The 15,927-nt window shown below is 49.5% G+C and overlaps 1 protein-coding gene across 2 annotated transcripts; it reads right to left on the minus strand.

The window, feature by feature from the left end:
- Window positions 1-161: 161 nt before the first annotated feature.
- On the minus strand, window positions 162-14,881 carry RUVBL2 (RuvB like AAA ATPase 2). 2 transcript variants are annotated; one of them, XM_081884220.1, is made up of 16 exons: window positions 14,728-14,881; window positions 12,707-12,755; window positions 11,827-11,882; window positions 10,986-11,127; window positions 10,067-10,196; window positions 9,553-9,619; window positions 9,309-9,415; window positions 7,738-7,831; window positions 7,072-7,195; window positions 6,258-6,352; window positions 6,016-6,134; window positions 4,640-4,759; window positions 4,358-4,487; window positions 3,107-3,221; window positions 887-927; window positions 162-276 (listed from the first exon to the last, which is right to left on the minus strand). In XM_081884220.1, exons 1-15 carry the CDS (start codon window positions 14,740-14,742, stop codon window positions 902-904), a joined length of 1,389 nt encoding a protein of 462 aa, XP_081740346.1. In that variant the 5' UTR covers window positions 14,743-14,881; the 3' UTR covers window positions 162-276; window positions 887-901. The 2 variants fall into 2 exon arrangements, with proteins under 2 accessions (XP_081740346.1, XP_081740347.1); XM_081884221.1 differs by lacking the exon at window positions 887-927.
- Window positions 14,882-15,927: the final 1,046 nt, after the last annotated feature.

The following is a 15,927-nucleotide window of genomic DNA, read 5'->3' on the forward strand; positions in this document are numbered from 1 at the left end:
GTTGAGAACTGAAATGTACTTGAAAGCATCACTTTTTTTTGTATGAGCCGCAGCTCCAAAGAGGCCCTTTCCATTTACTGTACAAGGCAAAAAAGTTTGCTGAAACACCAGACCGCCCCTCATTCTGCTGCTGCTTGCCCTACCACTGTAATCACAGCAGGAATTCTCCAAAAGGTTTATTTTACAAAATAATAATACAAGAACATCCATTCACACACACAACCTGAGGCAAGTATTACGAGGACGCCCATCAAGACGTGTCCATGGTCTCTCCCTCTGGAAAACAAAAAGCAGGTGCAAGAGTTCAAGATGGAAGAACACACTCCCCGCCTCCCCAAAAAAGAGGATCTCAAAGAGGTCTTCCTCAGTAAAACAAAGAACATCATCCCTGCCACTTGTGAATTTTAAGAGTCCCCGGTTGTAACCTTTCAAGCTGTCAGAAACCCCACACAGAGGACCTGAAACAATCTCTCTGCAAGCCCGTGCTGTAGGCTGAACTGCCTTCCTGGCAAAGGCGGCTAATAGCATTGATCACAAGATGGTCAATACGTGAGTGGGATTGTTAACTCCTCCCCAGACTGAATGCTGCTAGCTTGGCACTCCACTCTGGCCTAGAAAGCTGTAGGGCACAAATGGGGGACCTCTGGGCGAGGAAAGGGAGCAGTGAGCCCTCAAGGGCAAGTACAACTGCAAAGCTGCCAGAGCAGGCAGGAAGTCTACTGAAATGCGGGGGGGGGGGGGATGTACCACCACAATTTTTGGAAGTTCCTGCTACCTCTCTGCCACCCCCAGCCCAAATTGGGTTACTCGCTAGGCTACTGGGGGAGCAACTGCTGCACTGCGACCTCCGTGCTTTCAAACTAAAAGCAAACGTTGCTTTACTCACACTTTCATTATTTTCCTACTTGCATGCGTCTCTTGCAGGTACTGAGGACAGAGGATTGGGAGGAATAGGAGGGGATTAAGAGCAGGAAGGCCTACCCTATGTAGTGCACAACAATTGAACAGTCGAGGATTATCCTCTACCCGCCCCACAGATACTTCGTAATTCTGATCCTATGAAAGTCGCCCAGTGTCATCACCGCTCATCCCCAGAAGAACTAACTTTCTGGGTCCCAAGCCATTAGCATACGTTGGTCAATGAACACTGCACCCATAACCGCGGAACGAAAAGCAAAAACCAGGCTTATTCTTGCCCCCCTTCAATTATGAGAAGCGTCATGATCATTACTGTTGTGCAACTTGACTTTTCAGTGGATTTGCAGATACAGTACTGTACTGAACCCGTCCTGTGAATTGACATCGTACGCTGCAACTGGGGCTACACATCCTTTGAAGATTTCTCAGCATGGATTGAAGGCAGAATCACATGCTCAGTGCTACCCATTGCCAAGAACAGCATTCCCACATCAAGTATCCTTCCTTGCCTGCTTTTTCATGTCAGACTTGCCTGGGAAGTTTTCTCCACTCTGCACTGCGTTATTGGCTGACCAAGAGGCAGCAACGCTAAGAAGTCTGCCCAAACATTTTGGGAAGGGGGCGGAGGAAGAAGAGAACTCAACCCATGCCTGTCATTTTTGACAGAAGCGCTGCACTAGGCATTTTGAAGTTACGTCTTAACAAACCGGAATGCGCATTTGAGGATCGCCTCAAAACAAGGATCTAAAGCAGGGGGCGGCAGTGCTTTTCTGCCTGAGAAGCACAACCTTATGGGGGCCACATACCACATGGTGGTCAAAGCCAGAGGGGAAATTGGTCAGGCAAGAGGCAATATCACAGTTGCAGAATGTATTCAAGGGAAGCAAAAAAAAGCACAGTTCAAAGTGTTGGTGCTGACCTTTAAAGCCCTAAACGGCCTCGGTCCTGTATACCTGAAGGAGTGTCTCCACCCCCATCATTCAGCCCGGATACTGAGATCCAGCGCCGAGGGCCTTCTGGCAGTTCCCTCGCTGTGAGAAGTGAGGTTACAGGGAACCAGGCAGAGGGCCTTCTTGGTAGTGGCGCCCACCCTGTAAAACGCCCTCCCATCAGATGTCAAGGAAATAAGCAGCTGTCTTATTTTTAAAAGAAATCTGAAGGCATCCCTGTTTAGGGAAGTTTTTAATGTCTGATGCTGTATTGTTTTTAACACTCGATTGGGAGCCGCCCAGAGTGGCTGGGGAAACTCAGCCAGATGGGCAGGGCATAAATAGCAAATTATATTATTATATTTATTATTATTATTATTATTATTATTACTGGATGAAGGTGATCACAAGCAGGGCTTGTGAAGGGCCTGGCGCTGGGAGACTCCTGAGGGTCAGTGTCATAGACTGGCTGGGTGCAGAGGAGTGGTGGAAGGCACCAGCTGGGGAACCCCTAAGGGAAGAAGGCTCAGAGCCCAGGGACTGGTGGTGAGACAACGATGAGTGGTTGGAGAAGACTGGGAAGTGGAGGCATTGGAAGCTGAAGAGGTAACACGGCTTAGTGAGTAGGGAGAGTCTGTGGCAGAGAGCAGTCCAGAGGCAGCAAGTGGAGGCAGGAGAGGATGGGGAGCCAAGAAGCAGGTATATGGCAGGCTGGTGAAGAAGCCAAGGTGTCTCCCCCTCCTGCTGTGACAAGCTCCCCTCCACCTGGTCTCCTAGAACCCGAAGAGGGATGAAGAGGATGGAGCAGAGACAGAGAGAGCGGAGAAGTCTCAGGTTGCCTGGGAAGGACCAGGAGGAGGAAGAGACTTAGGGAGCTGTGGGAAGGCAGGGACCTTTGAGTCTCTACAGCTGCCTCGTTGGGGAAAGGCATACTGGGAAGTGTTGCTGTTAACTTCACTGACACCTTGTGAGTTCTTGCTGACCTGCTCCCGACTCCCGTCAGATAGAGAGGGCTTCTTTATTTGGCCCTGGGCTTGAAGTTCCCCAAACTGATCTAAAGGAATTCAACTGCTCTGTGCTTGTCCTTTACTGGCCTTGACGAAAGCAAAGCTCTCCATTTTTTCCAAGTGCCTCCTGCGTTTTTCTACTGCAAAAGTCCTACATACACTTCAAAAGCTCTAGCGAGGATGGCTAGGCCTAGCCCCCGGCTGGAGGAGGTTTTCAACCCACACATCCCGTCGCCTCAAATTGTTACTCACTGAGTTCATTGAACATGAAGGCATCCTGGTACTCTTTCATGTACTGAGTGGAGCGTGACTCGTCCAGGAACAGCGAGTACACGCGCTTGATGTCGTCCACCTGAACCTCTGTGCCCTGTGAATGGGGAGGGAGAGAGGTCAGGGCTCCCAGCAGGAGAAGAGCACAGCACAAACTCCAGCAAAGTTTCACCACTCCAGACAACTCCCTCCAACTAGTCCTGGGAATGAAAACTGAGGACTACTCTGGGCTTCCAAACGCTTCTAGTTTTATGCCTCCCCCCCTCAACTCTTCTCCAAGAGCTTAGGGATCTGGATAAAGAGATGCCACTGACTCTCTAAGCCAGGCATAGGCAAACTCCGGCCCTCCAGATGTTTGGGACTATAATTCCCATCATCCCTAGCTAACAGGACCAGTGGACAGGGATTATGGGAATTGTAGTCTCAAAAATCTGGAGGGCCGAAGTTTGCCTATGCCTGCTCTAAGCTCCCAACACACCTCCCATCATGGGAGTTGGCAGTCCAAGACATCAGGAGGGAGCCACATTGGCAAATGCTGCCCTAATGGCACTGAAACTTTCTTGCTCCCATCTCCAATCCAGGAGCAAATGCAGTTGGTAATCTGTGCCCCTCTGCTTCTGATCGCTTTTTAAGACAGTGGGGATTTGAAACGGTTGTGAGCATAGCACACAGGCGCTAGAAGGATGGGATAGACCTTTTTAGAACAATGGGATAGACGCCTGAAGGAGCGTCTCCACCCCCATTGTTCAGCCCGGACACCGAGGTCCAGCTCCGAGGGCCTTCTGGCGGTTCCCTCACTGCCAGAAGTGAAGTTACAGGGAACCAGGCAGAGGGCCTTCTCGGTAGTGGCACCCGCCCTGTGGAACGCCTTCCCATCAGATGTCAAAGAGATAAACAACTCTCTGTCTTTTAGAAGACATCTGGAGGCTGCCCTGCTTAGGGAAGTTTTTAATGTTTGATGTTGTAACGTGTTTTTAATATTCTGTTGGGAGCCGCCCAGAGTGGCTGGGGAGGCCCGGCCAGATGGGTGGAGTATAGGTAATAAATTATGATTATTATGGAAAATGAAGCTCCTGATATGCACACACACACACTAGGGCACAAGTAGGGTGTTCTTGCAAGCTGCTAGTCAGGCTGAGAAAAGAGGGAGAAAAAGTAAGGATTTATTGGCCTTTTGAAGGAATTGTGCTGCCGCGTGGAAGTCCCCGGACTCTACAGAGTGCCAGAGCTCACCTTCCTCTTGCGACACACCAAGCTGGCGGCTGTGATGAGCTGGATGGCATAGCGCAGGGAGGTCTCCAAGCCGATGCGCGTCAGCACGGTGTAGGCGTCTTCGTTCATCTCGACATCCTCCTCCTCACACCTGCAAGAGATATTCCAGCTCAGAATAAGGAAAGCTTCCACAGCACAGGGCGAGACGCCGGAACAGCAAAACTGTGATGCGGTAAGACGGGCAGGGCGGAAGCATCCCTCCGAGGCAGGAACTGCTGCGCCCTCAAGCTCCCTCTTGCTCACCGGATTTTAAGGATCTGCTTGGTCTCTTTGTCACTGTAAGGGGAGGTCGAGATGATGAGCATGCGGTCCAGGAGGTCAATGGGGATGCCGTGGGGGCTCTGGTAGTTGGTGCCACGAATCCTGCATCGGAGAGGAAAGACCCAGAATGAGAGGCTGCCAGCCTGGTGTCAGGTGTGGAGAGTCCGCCCCTCCCTTTGGTAACTTCGCAGACAAGAATTAATGAGCAGTTTATATTTTATAGTCCTTTTCATTCAGTTACCTGGTTGCGAGCAAAAATCCACATCTCTCCACAAGGAGAGCAGTTGGCTACTCTAAATCCTCCTGCTTCCATCTCCCGCAACGTCCTGGTGCCAACAGGAACTTCCTCCTCCTCTGCATTCTTTGTTCTCTAATATGGACGGACTTCCTAGTTCTTAGGGAGGGTGGGTCCCCCACCATAGCTGTCAAAGTTTCCCTTTTTTAAAGGGAAATTTCCTTATTCCGAATAGGATTCCTCGAAGAAAAGGGAAAAGTTGACAACTATGTCCCCCACACCCTCTAATGACGTCTCTGCTGGCTGTTCCCTCCCTCCTGTTTCTCTCTCCGTTATCTCATAACTAGGCAACTCCTGTTGAAGCTGCTCAGTGTCCGTGTCTCTCTCTGCTCCTGAAACCGCTGGAAACAGGGGGGAAGCAAATCTTCCCCTTCCCCCTCCTCCTCTTCAAAGAGGAGTTTATCCGCCTGAGAATGCGTTCCCCAATCCTCTGATTCAGACCATTCCCTGACACCTGAGGGCAAGGAATCTCCTCTAGGCAGCAGGCATATTCCTCTCAGCCTCTCCCTGTATGCAGGGACATGTCCTCCATATTGCTGCTGCATTCAGTCCAGTGACGTAGAGCCATGCCTTCAAAAGCCACTTACTTAAATACCAACAGCTTTCCATCAATCTAGTTGTGACTTCATCAGCGATGGCTGGCGTCTCCATCACCTCCCCTCTAGAAGTGGGGTGCCGGTGCCTCTGCAGATGTCGCTCACAGTCTCCCCATCCCAACCACAAGGCATCTTCCCACGGTGCCCTTGTCTACCACCACCCTGCCTGCATTCTTGACTGCAGAGAAAAAGCCCATCTCTAGCCAGGCTTAGGAGCCTCTGCCAGTGAATAAGGACCTGGCTAGGCTTTTCAGAAGCAAAAAAGAGGTTTCGGTGTTCTGCCCAATTTGTGTGCTCTGCCTCATGGCAGCGGCAGTTAGTTACAGGAGGCATGGGAGAATTACGTCATTGCCTGGGTCACTGAGAAATGGGATTCTGATCAGCAACTAGTCAAACGCCAAAACACCACCACGCCCGGTGCCCGGTGATACGGTGCCATGCCCCAGCCCACGGTGAACTCTGCCAACCTGGTGATGCCTCGATTGGTAGCCATGATGAGGACAGGTGCCATGTCACTCTCCAGGGCCCGGTTCAGGAAGGAGAAGCACTCAATGTCCAGCATGTGGACCTCGTCAATGAACAATACCTGGAAGGGAAATGGGGAAAAAAGGAGGAGAATGGCATTGCCCACCAGCAAAACACTCAAACCAGAGGAAAGCATGGAAGAGAGCAGCGGAGGGTGCAACACGCGCTCTAAAACAGGACTCACCCCTGGGATCACCTCGGCCTTGCCCTCCTCTCGCCACTCGGCGACCTTGGCGTTGATCTGCTCTCGTACCTCGGATTTTATCTCCCCTGTGTCACCTGGGAGCATACACAAGATGAGGGAGAGACGGGAAGGAAGAGGCATGAAGAGCTGTTTCTTCAAAAACAGGGCTGCCTTCAGATGTCTTCTAAAAGTCAGAGAGTTGCTTATTTCCTTGACATCTGATGGGGGGGGGCGTTCCACAGGGCAGGAGCCACTACCAAGAAGCTGGACCTCAGTGTCCAGGTTGAACGATGGGGGTGGAGATGCTCCTTCAGGAATACTGAGCCGAGGCTGCTTAGGGCTTTAAAGGTCAGAACCAGCACTTTGAATTGTGCTCAGAAAAGTACTGGGAGCCAATGTAGGTCTTTCAGGACCGGTGTTATGTGGTCTTGGCAGCACTCACAGTCCAGATAAAATGATGCAGCAGCCTAAATTTCTGCAAAACCCTCCAAGTAAGGGGTCAGCAAAGGTTTTCAGCAGGGGGCCGGTCCACTGTCCCTCAGACCTTGTGGGGGGGCAGGACTATATTTTGATGGGGGGGGGGATGAACGAATTCCTACGTCCCACAAATAACCCAGAGATGCATTTTAAATAAAAGGAAACATTCTACTCATGTAAAAACACGCTGATTCCCGGACCGTCCATGGGCCGGATTTAGAAGGCGATTGGACCGGATCCGGCCCCCGGGCCTTAGTTTGCCTACCCATGCTCCAACTCCAGGTTTCCAATGAACTACTTCCACCCCACTCCCTCCAGTTCATCCATATCGTCATACCAGAGAAGAGTGCGAGGAAGCCCTGTGTGCGGCTGTTGATGACATCAATTTCGTGCAGCGAGACTGTGTGCACCACTTCCTTGCGCTTCTGCAGCTCCCCGTCAGGGCACTGGACAAACTTGGTCTGGGACAGGGAATAATATAGGCAGTTGGAAGACCTGAATGCTTCTTGTGCCTAGCACCCAAGCCCATTCGCGCTCGAGCCCAGGGCAGAAAACTCTTGCAAGACAGGCACATATGAAGCTAACTTACGTGAAATTAAACTGTGGGTCCATCTATCTGCTCTAACAGCCAGTAACTCTCTTAAGGCAGGGATGGGGATCCTGCGGCCCTCGGGATGTTGCTGGACTACAACTTGCATTGGCCCTAGCCAGCATGGCAGGTGGTAAAGGATGATGGGAGTTGTAGTCTAAGAACATCTGGAGGACCACAGGTTCTTCATCCCTGCCCTAGGGTCTCAGGTCCATCTCCACAAGATCCTCTGACCTGGAGATGTTGGGGAATGAGCTGGGCACTTTCTGTGTGCGAAGCAGGTGCTCCACTGAGCTATGGCATCTAATTACAGCATGCAAAGGTTGCCTCTCACAGGCAGCCACCATCAATGGAGCCTTGGGATCTCCCATCACCTCACATCAATTTGCACTTCTCACCCCCCACTGCAAATACCTGGGAGCCCATAGCATCGTAGTCCCTTGCCCGGGTAAAGGAGCGTCCTAGTTTGGTGATCTTCCCCGTGGCTTTGTCAATGGTAATGACATCCCTGCGGACACAAAAAGAAGGAGGAAATATGAGGACTGGGCCCTGCCTTTTGGCAAAGTACCCAGCCGCCATCGCTTCAGGAGGGCAAGTTAATCTATCTCCTCTCCTCAAAACTGATGCACGGGTTAAAGAGCACTTAGTAGGGTAGGCTGTATTTCTTTCCATTCATGGCTATGGGTGACAAGAAGCCTAACCTACACTAATCAAGCTTCAATAACTCCACCAGCAAGGGTAGCTCTGCCAAGGCTCTCTCTGCTCTGGGGAGAAAATGCAGCGCTAAGGAGGTTCCTCAGTTTTATGATGGTTAGGTGAAATTCGAAAGGGGTGGAGCCACAGGCAGCTGAGCTAGTCAATCTGTTCAAGCCTGAGCTGCATAACTTCATCAGACAATATCGATCTTGCTATATAACGCTGCTGCACTATCAGGGTGGGATCGGACATCGCAGCCGGCTAGTAGAAATGAACGCTTGGCTGCCAAGCCTAGCTGTAATTTGTGGACCTCTGACATTAATGATTCTGAGTCAATGTTCTCATGTAAGTGGGATACACATACTGTGTGTTGGTTCTGTAAGAGAATTAGCAGCTTTAAAAGACATTTAAAGGCAGCCCGGTATATGGGAGCCTTTTAATGTGTAATGTTTTATTATGTTTTTCTATATCTTGGAAGCCGCCCAGAGTGGCTGGGGCAACCAAGTCAGATGGGCAGGATACTGATATTATCATTATTATTATTATTAGCGGGAGGCACTGTATTCTAAACCACTGAGCCACTTGGGCTTGCCAATCGGAAGGTCGGCGGTTCAAATCCCTGCGACGGGTTGAGCTCCTGTTGCTCTGTCCCAGCTCCTGCCAGCCTAGCAGTTCAAAAGCACACCTGTGCAAGCAGATAAATAGATACCACTGTGGCAGGAAGGTAAACAGCGTTTCCGTATGCTCTGGTTTCCGTCATGGTGTCCTGTTGCGACAGAAGCGGTTTAGTCATGCTGGCCACATGACCTGGAAAGCTGTCTGTGAACAAACGCTGGCTCCCTCGGCCTGAAAGCGAGATGAGCACCGCAACCCCATAGTCCCCTTTTACTGGACTTAACCGTCCAGGGGTCCTTTACCTTTTTACCTTACTATTATTATTAATTTATGTGGGCCTGTGGGGGCAAAGTATAAAGACTGCTGAACTTCAGGCTTTCCCAAGCAATGTCCTCTCATTTCCAGGTAATGTATTAAATACTCCTGTGTGCTATTCACGAACTGTGTTCACCTTCATCACTCCTTCAGTGTTAGACATTCCCCACCCCATCCTTTCTTGCTTCGATTTGTCACTCGAGTGTGCTTCCCTGTTGTCCACAGAAACCAGCAATCCTGGCTTCCTTCACAGATACCAGACAGCTCAGGAACCCTAACTCTCTGTGCCCTTCCCCACTGGCTCTCCCTTCGCACCTGTGCCCACCTGTGCCCCACCTCCACGCCCGACCCTGGCTCACCCAGCCTGCACTTTCTCCTTGGTCAGGGACTCAATCATCTTGGTGCCCAAGTCATAGATGGTCTCCATCTCAGTTGTCTTCAGTGTCAGCTTCCCCACCTTAGCACCCTGCAATGAGGAGGACACAGTCAACATCCCTCCAGCGCTTATTACCTTGATAAATGGGATGCAGTGTGCAGTGCTGCCATTACTGGGTAATAGCTAGCCTGCCATCTCCCCTGCGTTATACTCCGGCCTCAACTCACAGTGCCAGTTGCTGGGCGATCTATTTGGATCTCAACCACTTCACCTTCAATGATTTCTGTTTCCTCCCTGCAAGAATAAGGGGATAAAACTGATCTCAGCAGGCAAAGAGGGTAGACTGCAGAGTACCTCACTTTCATCAAAAAGAAGAGCTGGAAATACAATTTCAGAGGCAGTTGAGGAATCCAACAGGACTTGCTTCGCTGTGTGTGCCACTCTCCAGCCAGACAATTTAAGATACTGGCTCCTAGTTTATTTTTTGAAGACCTATTTTATCCCATTAGCAGCTAAGGTGGCATTAAACGCACCGTGCAAAATGCTACAAAAGCCAAAATCAACCACCAAACATCTTGCTCCCCAGCTCTCATACTCAACAAGTTTTTTCAAAGTTTCCTAGAATCCTCCTTGTTGATTCCCCTCACTTCTGTTTGAATCCTCCAGTGCCCAGCCTCAACGTCCTGTTTTAAACTCCCAAGCCACCCCCAGAGAACAAAAGACCTCCCGGCTGCTTCTCACTTGATGCGGACGCCAATGGAGCGCCGGAAGGCTTGAGTCAGTGCCTCGGTCTTGCTCATCTCCAAGGAGAAGATCTCGCTGCCAGCAATGGCTGTGAAAGGGGTGTCAAGGCCCAGAGCCTGCGCCATTCCTGAGAGAAGAAATGGCAGCTTGGTTACGACACATGACTTCTTTTTTTCCCATTCTTTTATTTATATTTTATACATTTATTTACATTTTATATGTTCTTTTATACATTTTAAAAATATTTTGACAAGTAAGATTCATAAATAAATAAGAATAAAAATGTGCAACCCGCCACCGAGACCATTCCATTGTAACTATCCAACCTCCCTAAATGTCAACACCTCTTGCGATGGTTTGACCCCTTTCCCATTTTTAACGGTACAAATTCTACAAACACCTTCCATAGCTCCTCAAAATCATTTCTGCATATTCCCTGTCTTAACTTAATGGCACATGTTAATTTATCATTAATAGCTATATCCCACACCTCTTTATACCATTCTGCTTGCCCCTTCTACTTCCTGGCTACAGTCGTACCTCGTTATGTCAGTCTCTGGTTGCATTTTATCAGGATATGAATGTGGCAATACTTCTGGGTTTCACCACACGCACATGCAGAAGAAGCGCTCTGAGCGTCTTGCACATGCGCAAAGCTCTCTATTGCACCGTGCGCATGCGCAGAAGCAGTACTCTACTTGCGGACTTTTTGAGATGCGAACAGCACCCCGGAACAGATCGAGTCTGTAACTAGAGGTACTACTGTATAATAATTTGTGCAGCTGTCAATAAATTTGTGAACAAGCCTTCATAGCCTGTGAACCTTCCACTCCATTGTAAATAGATAATACTGCTACCTCTGGCACTATCCCCACTTCAAGTGTCAGCAGAAGTAGTTTTTGTGTCTGGACCTTACCCATAGCAATGGCGGTCTTTCCCGTGCCTGGTTGGCCAGCGATCAGGACGGCCCGACCAGCAATCTTCCCCTCCTTGATCATCTCCAAGATCACACCAGCAGCTCGACGGGCAGCTAGTTGGCCTACCATGCCCTGGGACACCTAGCCAGGTGGTGGGGAGAGGGAGAGAAAACAGTGAAGGAACAGGAAAACCAAAAGGTCCCACACTTACTTTATTCCTTCATTTCCACAATCACATATCTGTATTCCTCTCAAACACATACACTATCCCTTATTTATTCCTTTTATTTCACCCTGCCCCCTGTAAGTCCATTAATGCACCCACAAACATCAAAAAGCTACATAAAGGCTTATGATCCCAATGGCAACACGTATAGCTTTCATTCGAGCCACTTGCATTCACCCATTTCATTACCCTCCAGCAACCCACTCACATCCCCCTCTTGCGTGGAAAATGCTGGGAAAGGGGCTAATCTATGGTTTATATGATGTTGGCAAATCCCTTACTTTCCACTGCAGTTGGCTGGACAAAGATAACCAGAGGCAGAGCAGGGTGAGAGTGTCAGCGTTAAAACCCAGGAAGCTTTGACACTTTCAAAGTTATGTGCATAGACAAAACATGATCATACTACATACGTGGCCCCAGAAACAAGTGTCTCTATATCCACAATGCATAGCAACAACCTCTGTACCACTCATCTGTTATTACATATTTTGAAAGCTCCTAGTATTCCACTTTCTATTTGATTAGATTTTACCAATCACACACACACACACACACACACACACACACACACACACACAATCTAGCAACTCTCTGAAAGCTCTTTTCCCAGGTACCTGTCTAGGTTCCAACGTATCATCTAAGCCAAGTCCTCTAATGTGGGAGTGGGCACCTGTGTGAGAGACATGCAGACTATTATTAGATGGTCAGTGACCCACAAACCCATCTGTCCTTGTCCTGCCCCTTGATCAAATATGCTTTTTTAAAGCATTTACTTCCATGGAGAAAGCAGCATAATCTTCACTGAGGAACTTGACAAGTCCTATTCAGGCATTTGCTTCAACTCTTTCTTTTGTCATCTGTCTGTCTCAAGAGACAATGGAGTGTGCCCCCAGGGGTGAAGTCAAACCACTGGAGAATCACAGTGCCTGCTGTGGCTGCAGAGACTGGTAACTCGTATTGTGCCTCCCGCATTGTTTTTGCTGCGTTAACAGCACCAAAGTAACCTCTCCAGGGCGCAAACAGTGCGCATGGAGGTCCTGGGCTGCCCAGATGACACGACCCCTTTCTCAGCCTCACTGATGTGGTCCAAAAGCAAGCAGAGCAATACATTTCACACCAGCTTGGCTGCCAGTTGGCTGCCGAAAGGAGGTGTACAAGATGCCATCCAAAGGTTAAAAGTGTACAGTGATGGAAGACCTGCCCCAATGTCCATTGGTATGACAGTGCCTGCCCTCTGAGCCCAGGAGCACCCATGCACATTCAACTGAACATGCATAGAAGATTCTTGTGCAATTTAGAATCCAAATAATGCAGAGTTCCCAATTGCACAAAGGCTCCTCAGCATGCAAAGTCCCTTTCATGTGCATGCCCCCAGTTCTTTATACACTTTTAATCCCCATGTGTTTAGACAAATACCTGACAAGTGTTATAATAAATTGGAACGCCAGGCAAAAATGGGAGACAATCCCAGGTCAAGGAGCAATGGAAACTCACCAATCCGTTCAATCCGGGTGACATCCCGAACTTCAGGGACCTTGGTAGCCTGAAAGAGAAAATGACTTAATGAGGCCTGCCAAAATCCAGGTATCAGTGGACACGTTTCGGAGGAAGAGTTACACTACGTTTCATACCTCATCACCACAAAGCATTCTAAACACAAGCATTCTAAATCCTTTCACGTATTTGGATGTGACTTTCCACAACTACTGAATACCTGGTTTCTGAAACAATCAAGTGATGGATATAAAAAGGTAAAGATAAAGGGACCCTGACCATTAGGTCCAGTCGTGACTGACTCTGGGGCTGTGGCGCTCATCTCGCTTTATTGGCCAAGGGAGCCGGCGTACAGCTTCCGGGTCATGTGGCGAACTGGGTCATGTGGCGAACCAAAGCAGCGCATGGAAATGCCGTTAACCTTCCCACTGGAGTGGTACCTATTTATCTACTTGCATTTTGAGGTGCTTTTGAACTGCTAGGTTGGCAGGAGCAGGGACTGAGCAACGGGAGCTCACCCCGTTGCAGGGATTTGAATAGAGAAAGGGCAAAAAAGCAGGATGACGAAGATGGAGGAGAGAAAACCTTGGCTTTTTCCTTGACTGGGCCTCAAGGTTTACAAGGTAAAACCACAAAACGTAAACTTTTGCAGGCTATAACTGCAAAGCTTATATGAGAGCCCGTGTGGTGTCCTTAAGAGGGGTACAGTGGTAGGCGTGACAGAAAACCCCTTACTCAGCCATTCAATGACCATCACCATCCAGCTCAGCCTTGAAATTCACTAACAACAACCAGTCTCAAATTAACTTATGCAGGGAGATGAAAGTTAACCATGGATAAGGAGAGACTGAATATTATAACCATCTTCCAGTATCTAAAGGGCTGTCACATAGAAGATGGAGCAAGCTTGCTTCCTCCCGCTCTTGAGGGAAGGACCCAAATCAATGGCTTCAAGTCACAAGAAAGGAGATTCTGACTATACACCAGGAAGAATTTTCTGAGAATCACTGAACTGTAGAGTTGGACGGGATCCCCAGCCACTTGCAAGGCAGGAATCCCAACAGGCAGGCCCCAATCCAATTCGAAGCCATACTAGATCCTGCTTAGCTTTGCACTTTTATCGATGCACTACACAGGGAGCTTTACTGACAGCAAGGACTGTCCCACAGTGGAACAGGCTCCCTCTGCCGAATGACATGGACGCTTTAGTTGAGATTCCTGTGTTGCCGGGGGTTGGTCTAGGTGACCATTTGGGGTGGCTTTCAACTCTAGAATTTTATCCCAGCTGGAGCTCCTTGGAGAAAAATCCGGATTTGAAAACGCATGAGATGGATGTATCTGTCTTCAGTAAGGGGTGGGGGTGAAACCTGTGGCCCTCCGGTTCTCGCTGGACTATGCCCATCATAGAATTGTAGATTTAGAAGGCACCCCAGGGGTCATCTAGTCCAACCCCTCCCCCCCCCCCCCCGCAATGCAGGAATCTCAGCTAAAGCATTCATGACAGGCGGCCATCCAACCTCTGCTTAAAAACCTCCAAGGAAGGAGAGCCCATGACCTCCCAAAGCAGACTCCATTCCACTGTCGGAAAGTTCTTCCTCATGTTTAGTAGGTATCTCCTTTCTTGCAACTTGAACCATCCCTGACTGCTGGTCTTAACCACCACAGCATTGTAGGGGTTGGGAGGGACCGCGAGGGTCATCTGGCCCGACCCCCTGCAAAGCCAGGACCATTTTTTGCCCCCCACGTGGGACTCGAACTCGCGACCCTGAAATTCAGAGCCTCCTGTTCTGACAAACTGAGCTGTCCCAGGTTGCGATCGGGAGTCGCACAAACTTCTGAGGAGATTCCCCACCCCCACTCCCCTCAGATGGGGCCGGTGAGGCTCCGGGGGCAGCCCTAGGGCGACGCACGGGGGCAAACGGAGGGCAGGGGGGCGCCCCGGACCCCCCTTCCTCCCCACCCAAAAAAGTTCCGATTAATCCGGGTCTCTTTCCTGGAAGGGGAAGGGGCTTGTCGCTCACCGCGGCGGTTGCCATGCTGCTGCTGCTGCTCCTGCTTCAGTCTCGCGCCGTCTCTAAGCGCCAGCCCGCTCCGCCCGCCCCAACAGCTTCAGCAGCCCGGGAGCAGAAGCCGGAAACAGGAAGCGGTCCTTACGGAGGGTGCCGCTCTAGCTGATCTCTATTGTCGCTCCGGTCCTCCAGTTCATTCCTCCCTATAGAGGGGCCCTTAACGACAGCCTTCCCGACGGATTATGAGGCTCCCGCAGCCGCGCTGGGGCTGATGGGAGTTGTAGTCCGAAACTTGGGAGAGGGGGATGGTTTTGAAGGAAGATTTTAAACGTTCTCGCCATCACCTCATACTGGTTCACAGATCACTGTTTATTTTTATTTATTTTTTGCTTGGCGTCCGCCTGTCTCTAGAGACTACTAGAGACTAATGTTGTAATTTAATACTAATGCTGTATTTTAATCTTGTTTTTAAGTTGTATTCATTCAACTTGTTTTTATTATTGCTTGTTAGCCGCCCTGAGCACGGCCTTGGCTGGGGAGGGCGGGGTATAAATAAAAATTATTATTATTACTATTCTTATTATTACTATTATGTGTTAAGTCACTTCACTTTATCTTGCCCAAAGCATCCTGTCGTAGAAAAATTATGGGTTGGCTTTTGCTGCCCACCTCCCTGATGTAAACGAGACGTCATCCCCAAGGGATTTAGTGTCCTCAAAGCCCATTATCAGCCATAGAAAAATAGATGGAGGTAGGATCCAGTGAAAGCAAGACGGATCTTTATTTTTCTGTTGCAACTAGATCCGCTGCCCCGCCACACATGCACACCTCCTTGCAAGGAGGTGAGAGACCACGAACAAAGTGTGCAGGAACCTTTAAAGACTTGAAACATCGCCCAATCCCTTAGCCAAAGCCCCCCCCCTAAAAGCATCATGCATACAAAATCGGCCTTATATGCTCAAATCGTCTTGCCCCAGCAAGCAACCTGTACCAGCTGAAGTTTCCAAAGCGACTTCAGAGGTAGCCTCACATATAACATATTGCAGTAATCTAACCTAGAAGTTACCTAGAACTTCTGCCATGCATATCCTGTGCCAGGGACACAGTTCGTTCTTCCAGGCCTCAGAAAGTTTTAGCCACACTGCCCTTATGAACATCACACCATTGATTCAGGGCTCAAACTGGTTTTATTGAACACAACGACAAAACAAA

The sequence above is a fragment of the Podarcis melisellensis genome (genome assembly GCF_964234715.1).
Source record: "Podarcis melisellensis genome assembly, chromosome: 13".
NCBI classification, from domain to species: domain Eukaryota; kingdom Metazoa; phylum Chordata; class Lepidosauria; order Squamata; family Lacertidae; genus Podarcis; species Podarcis melisellensis.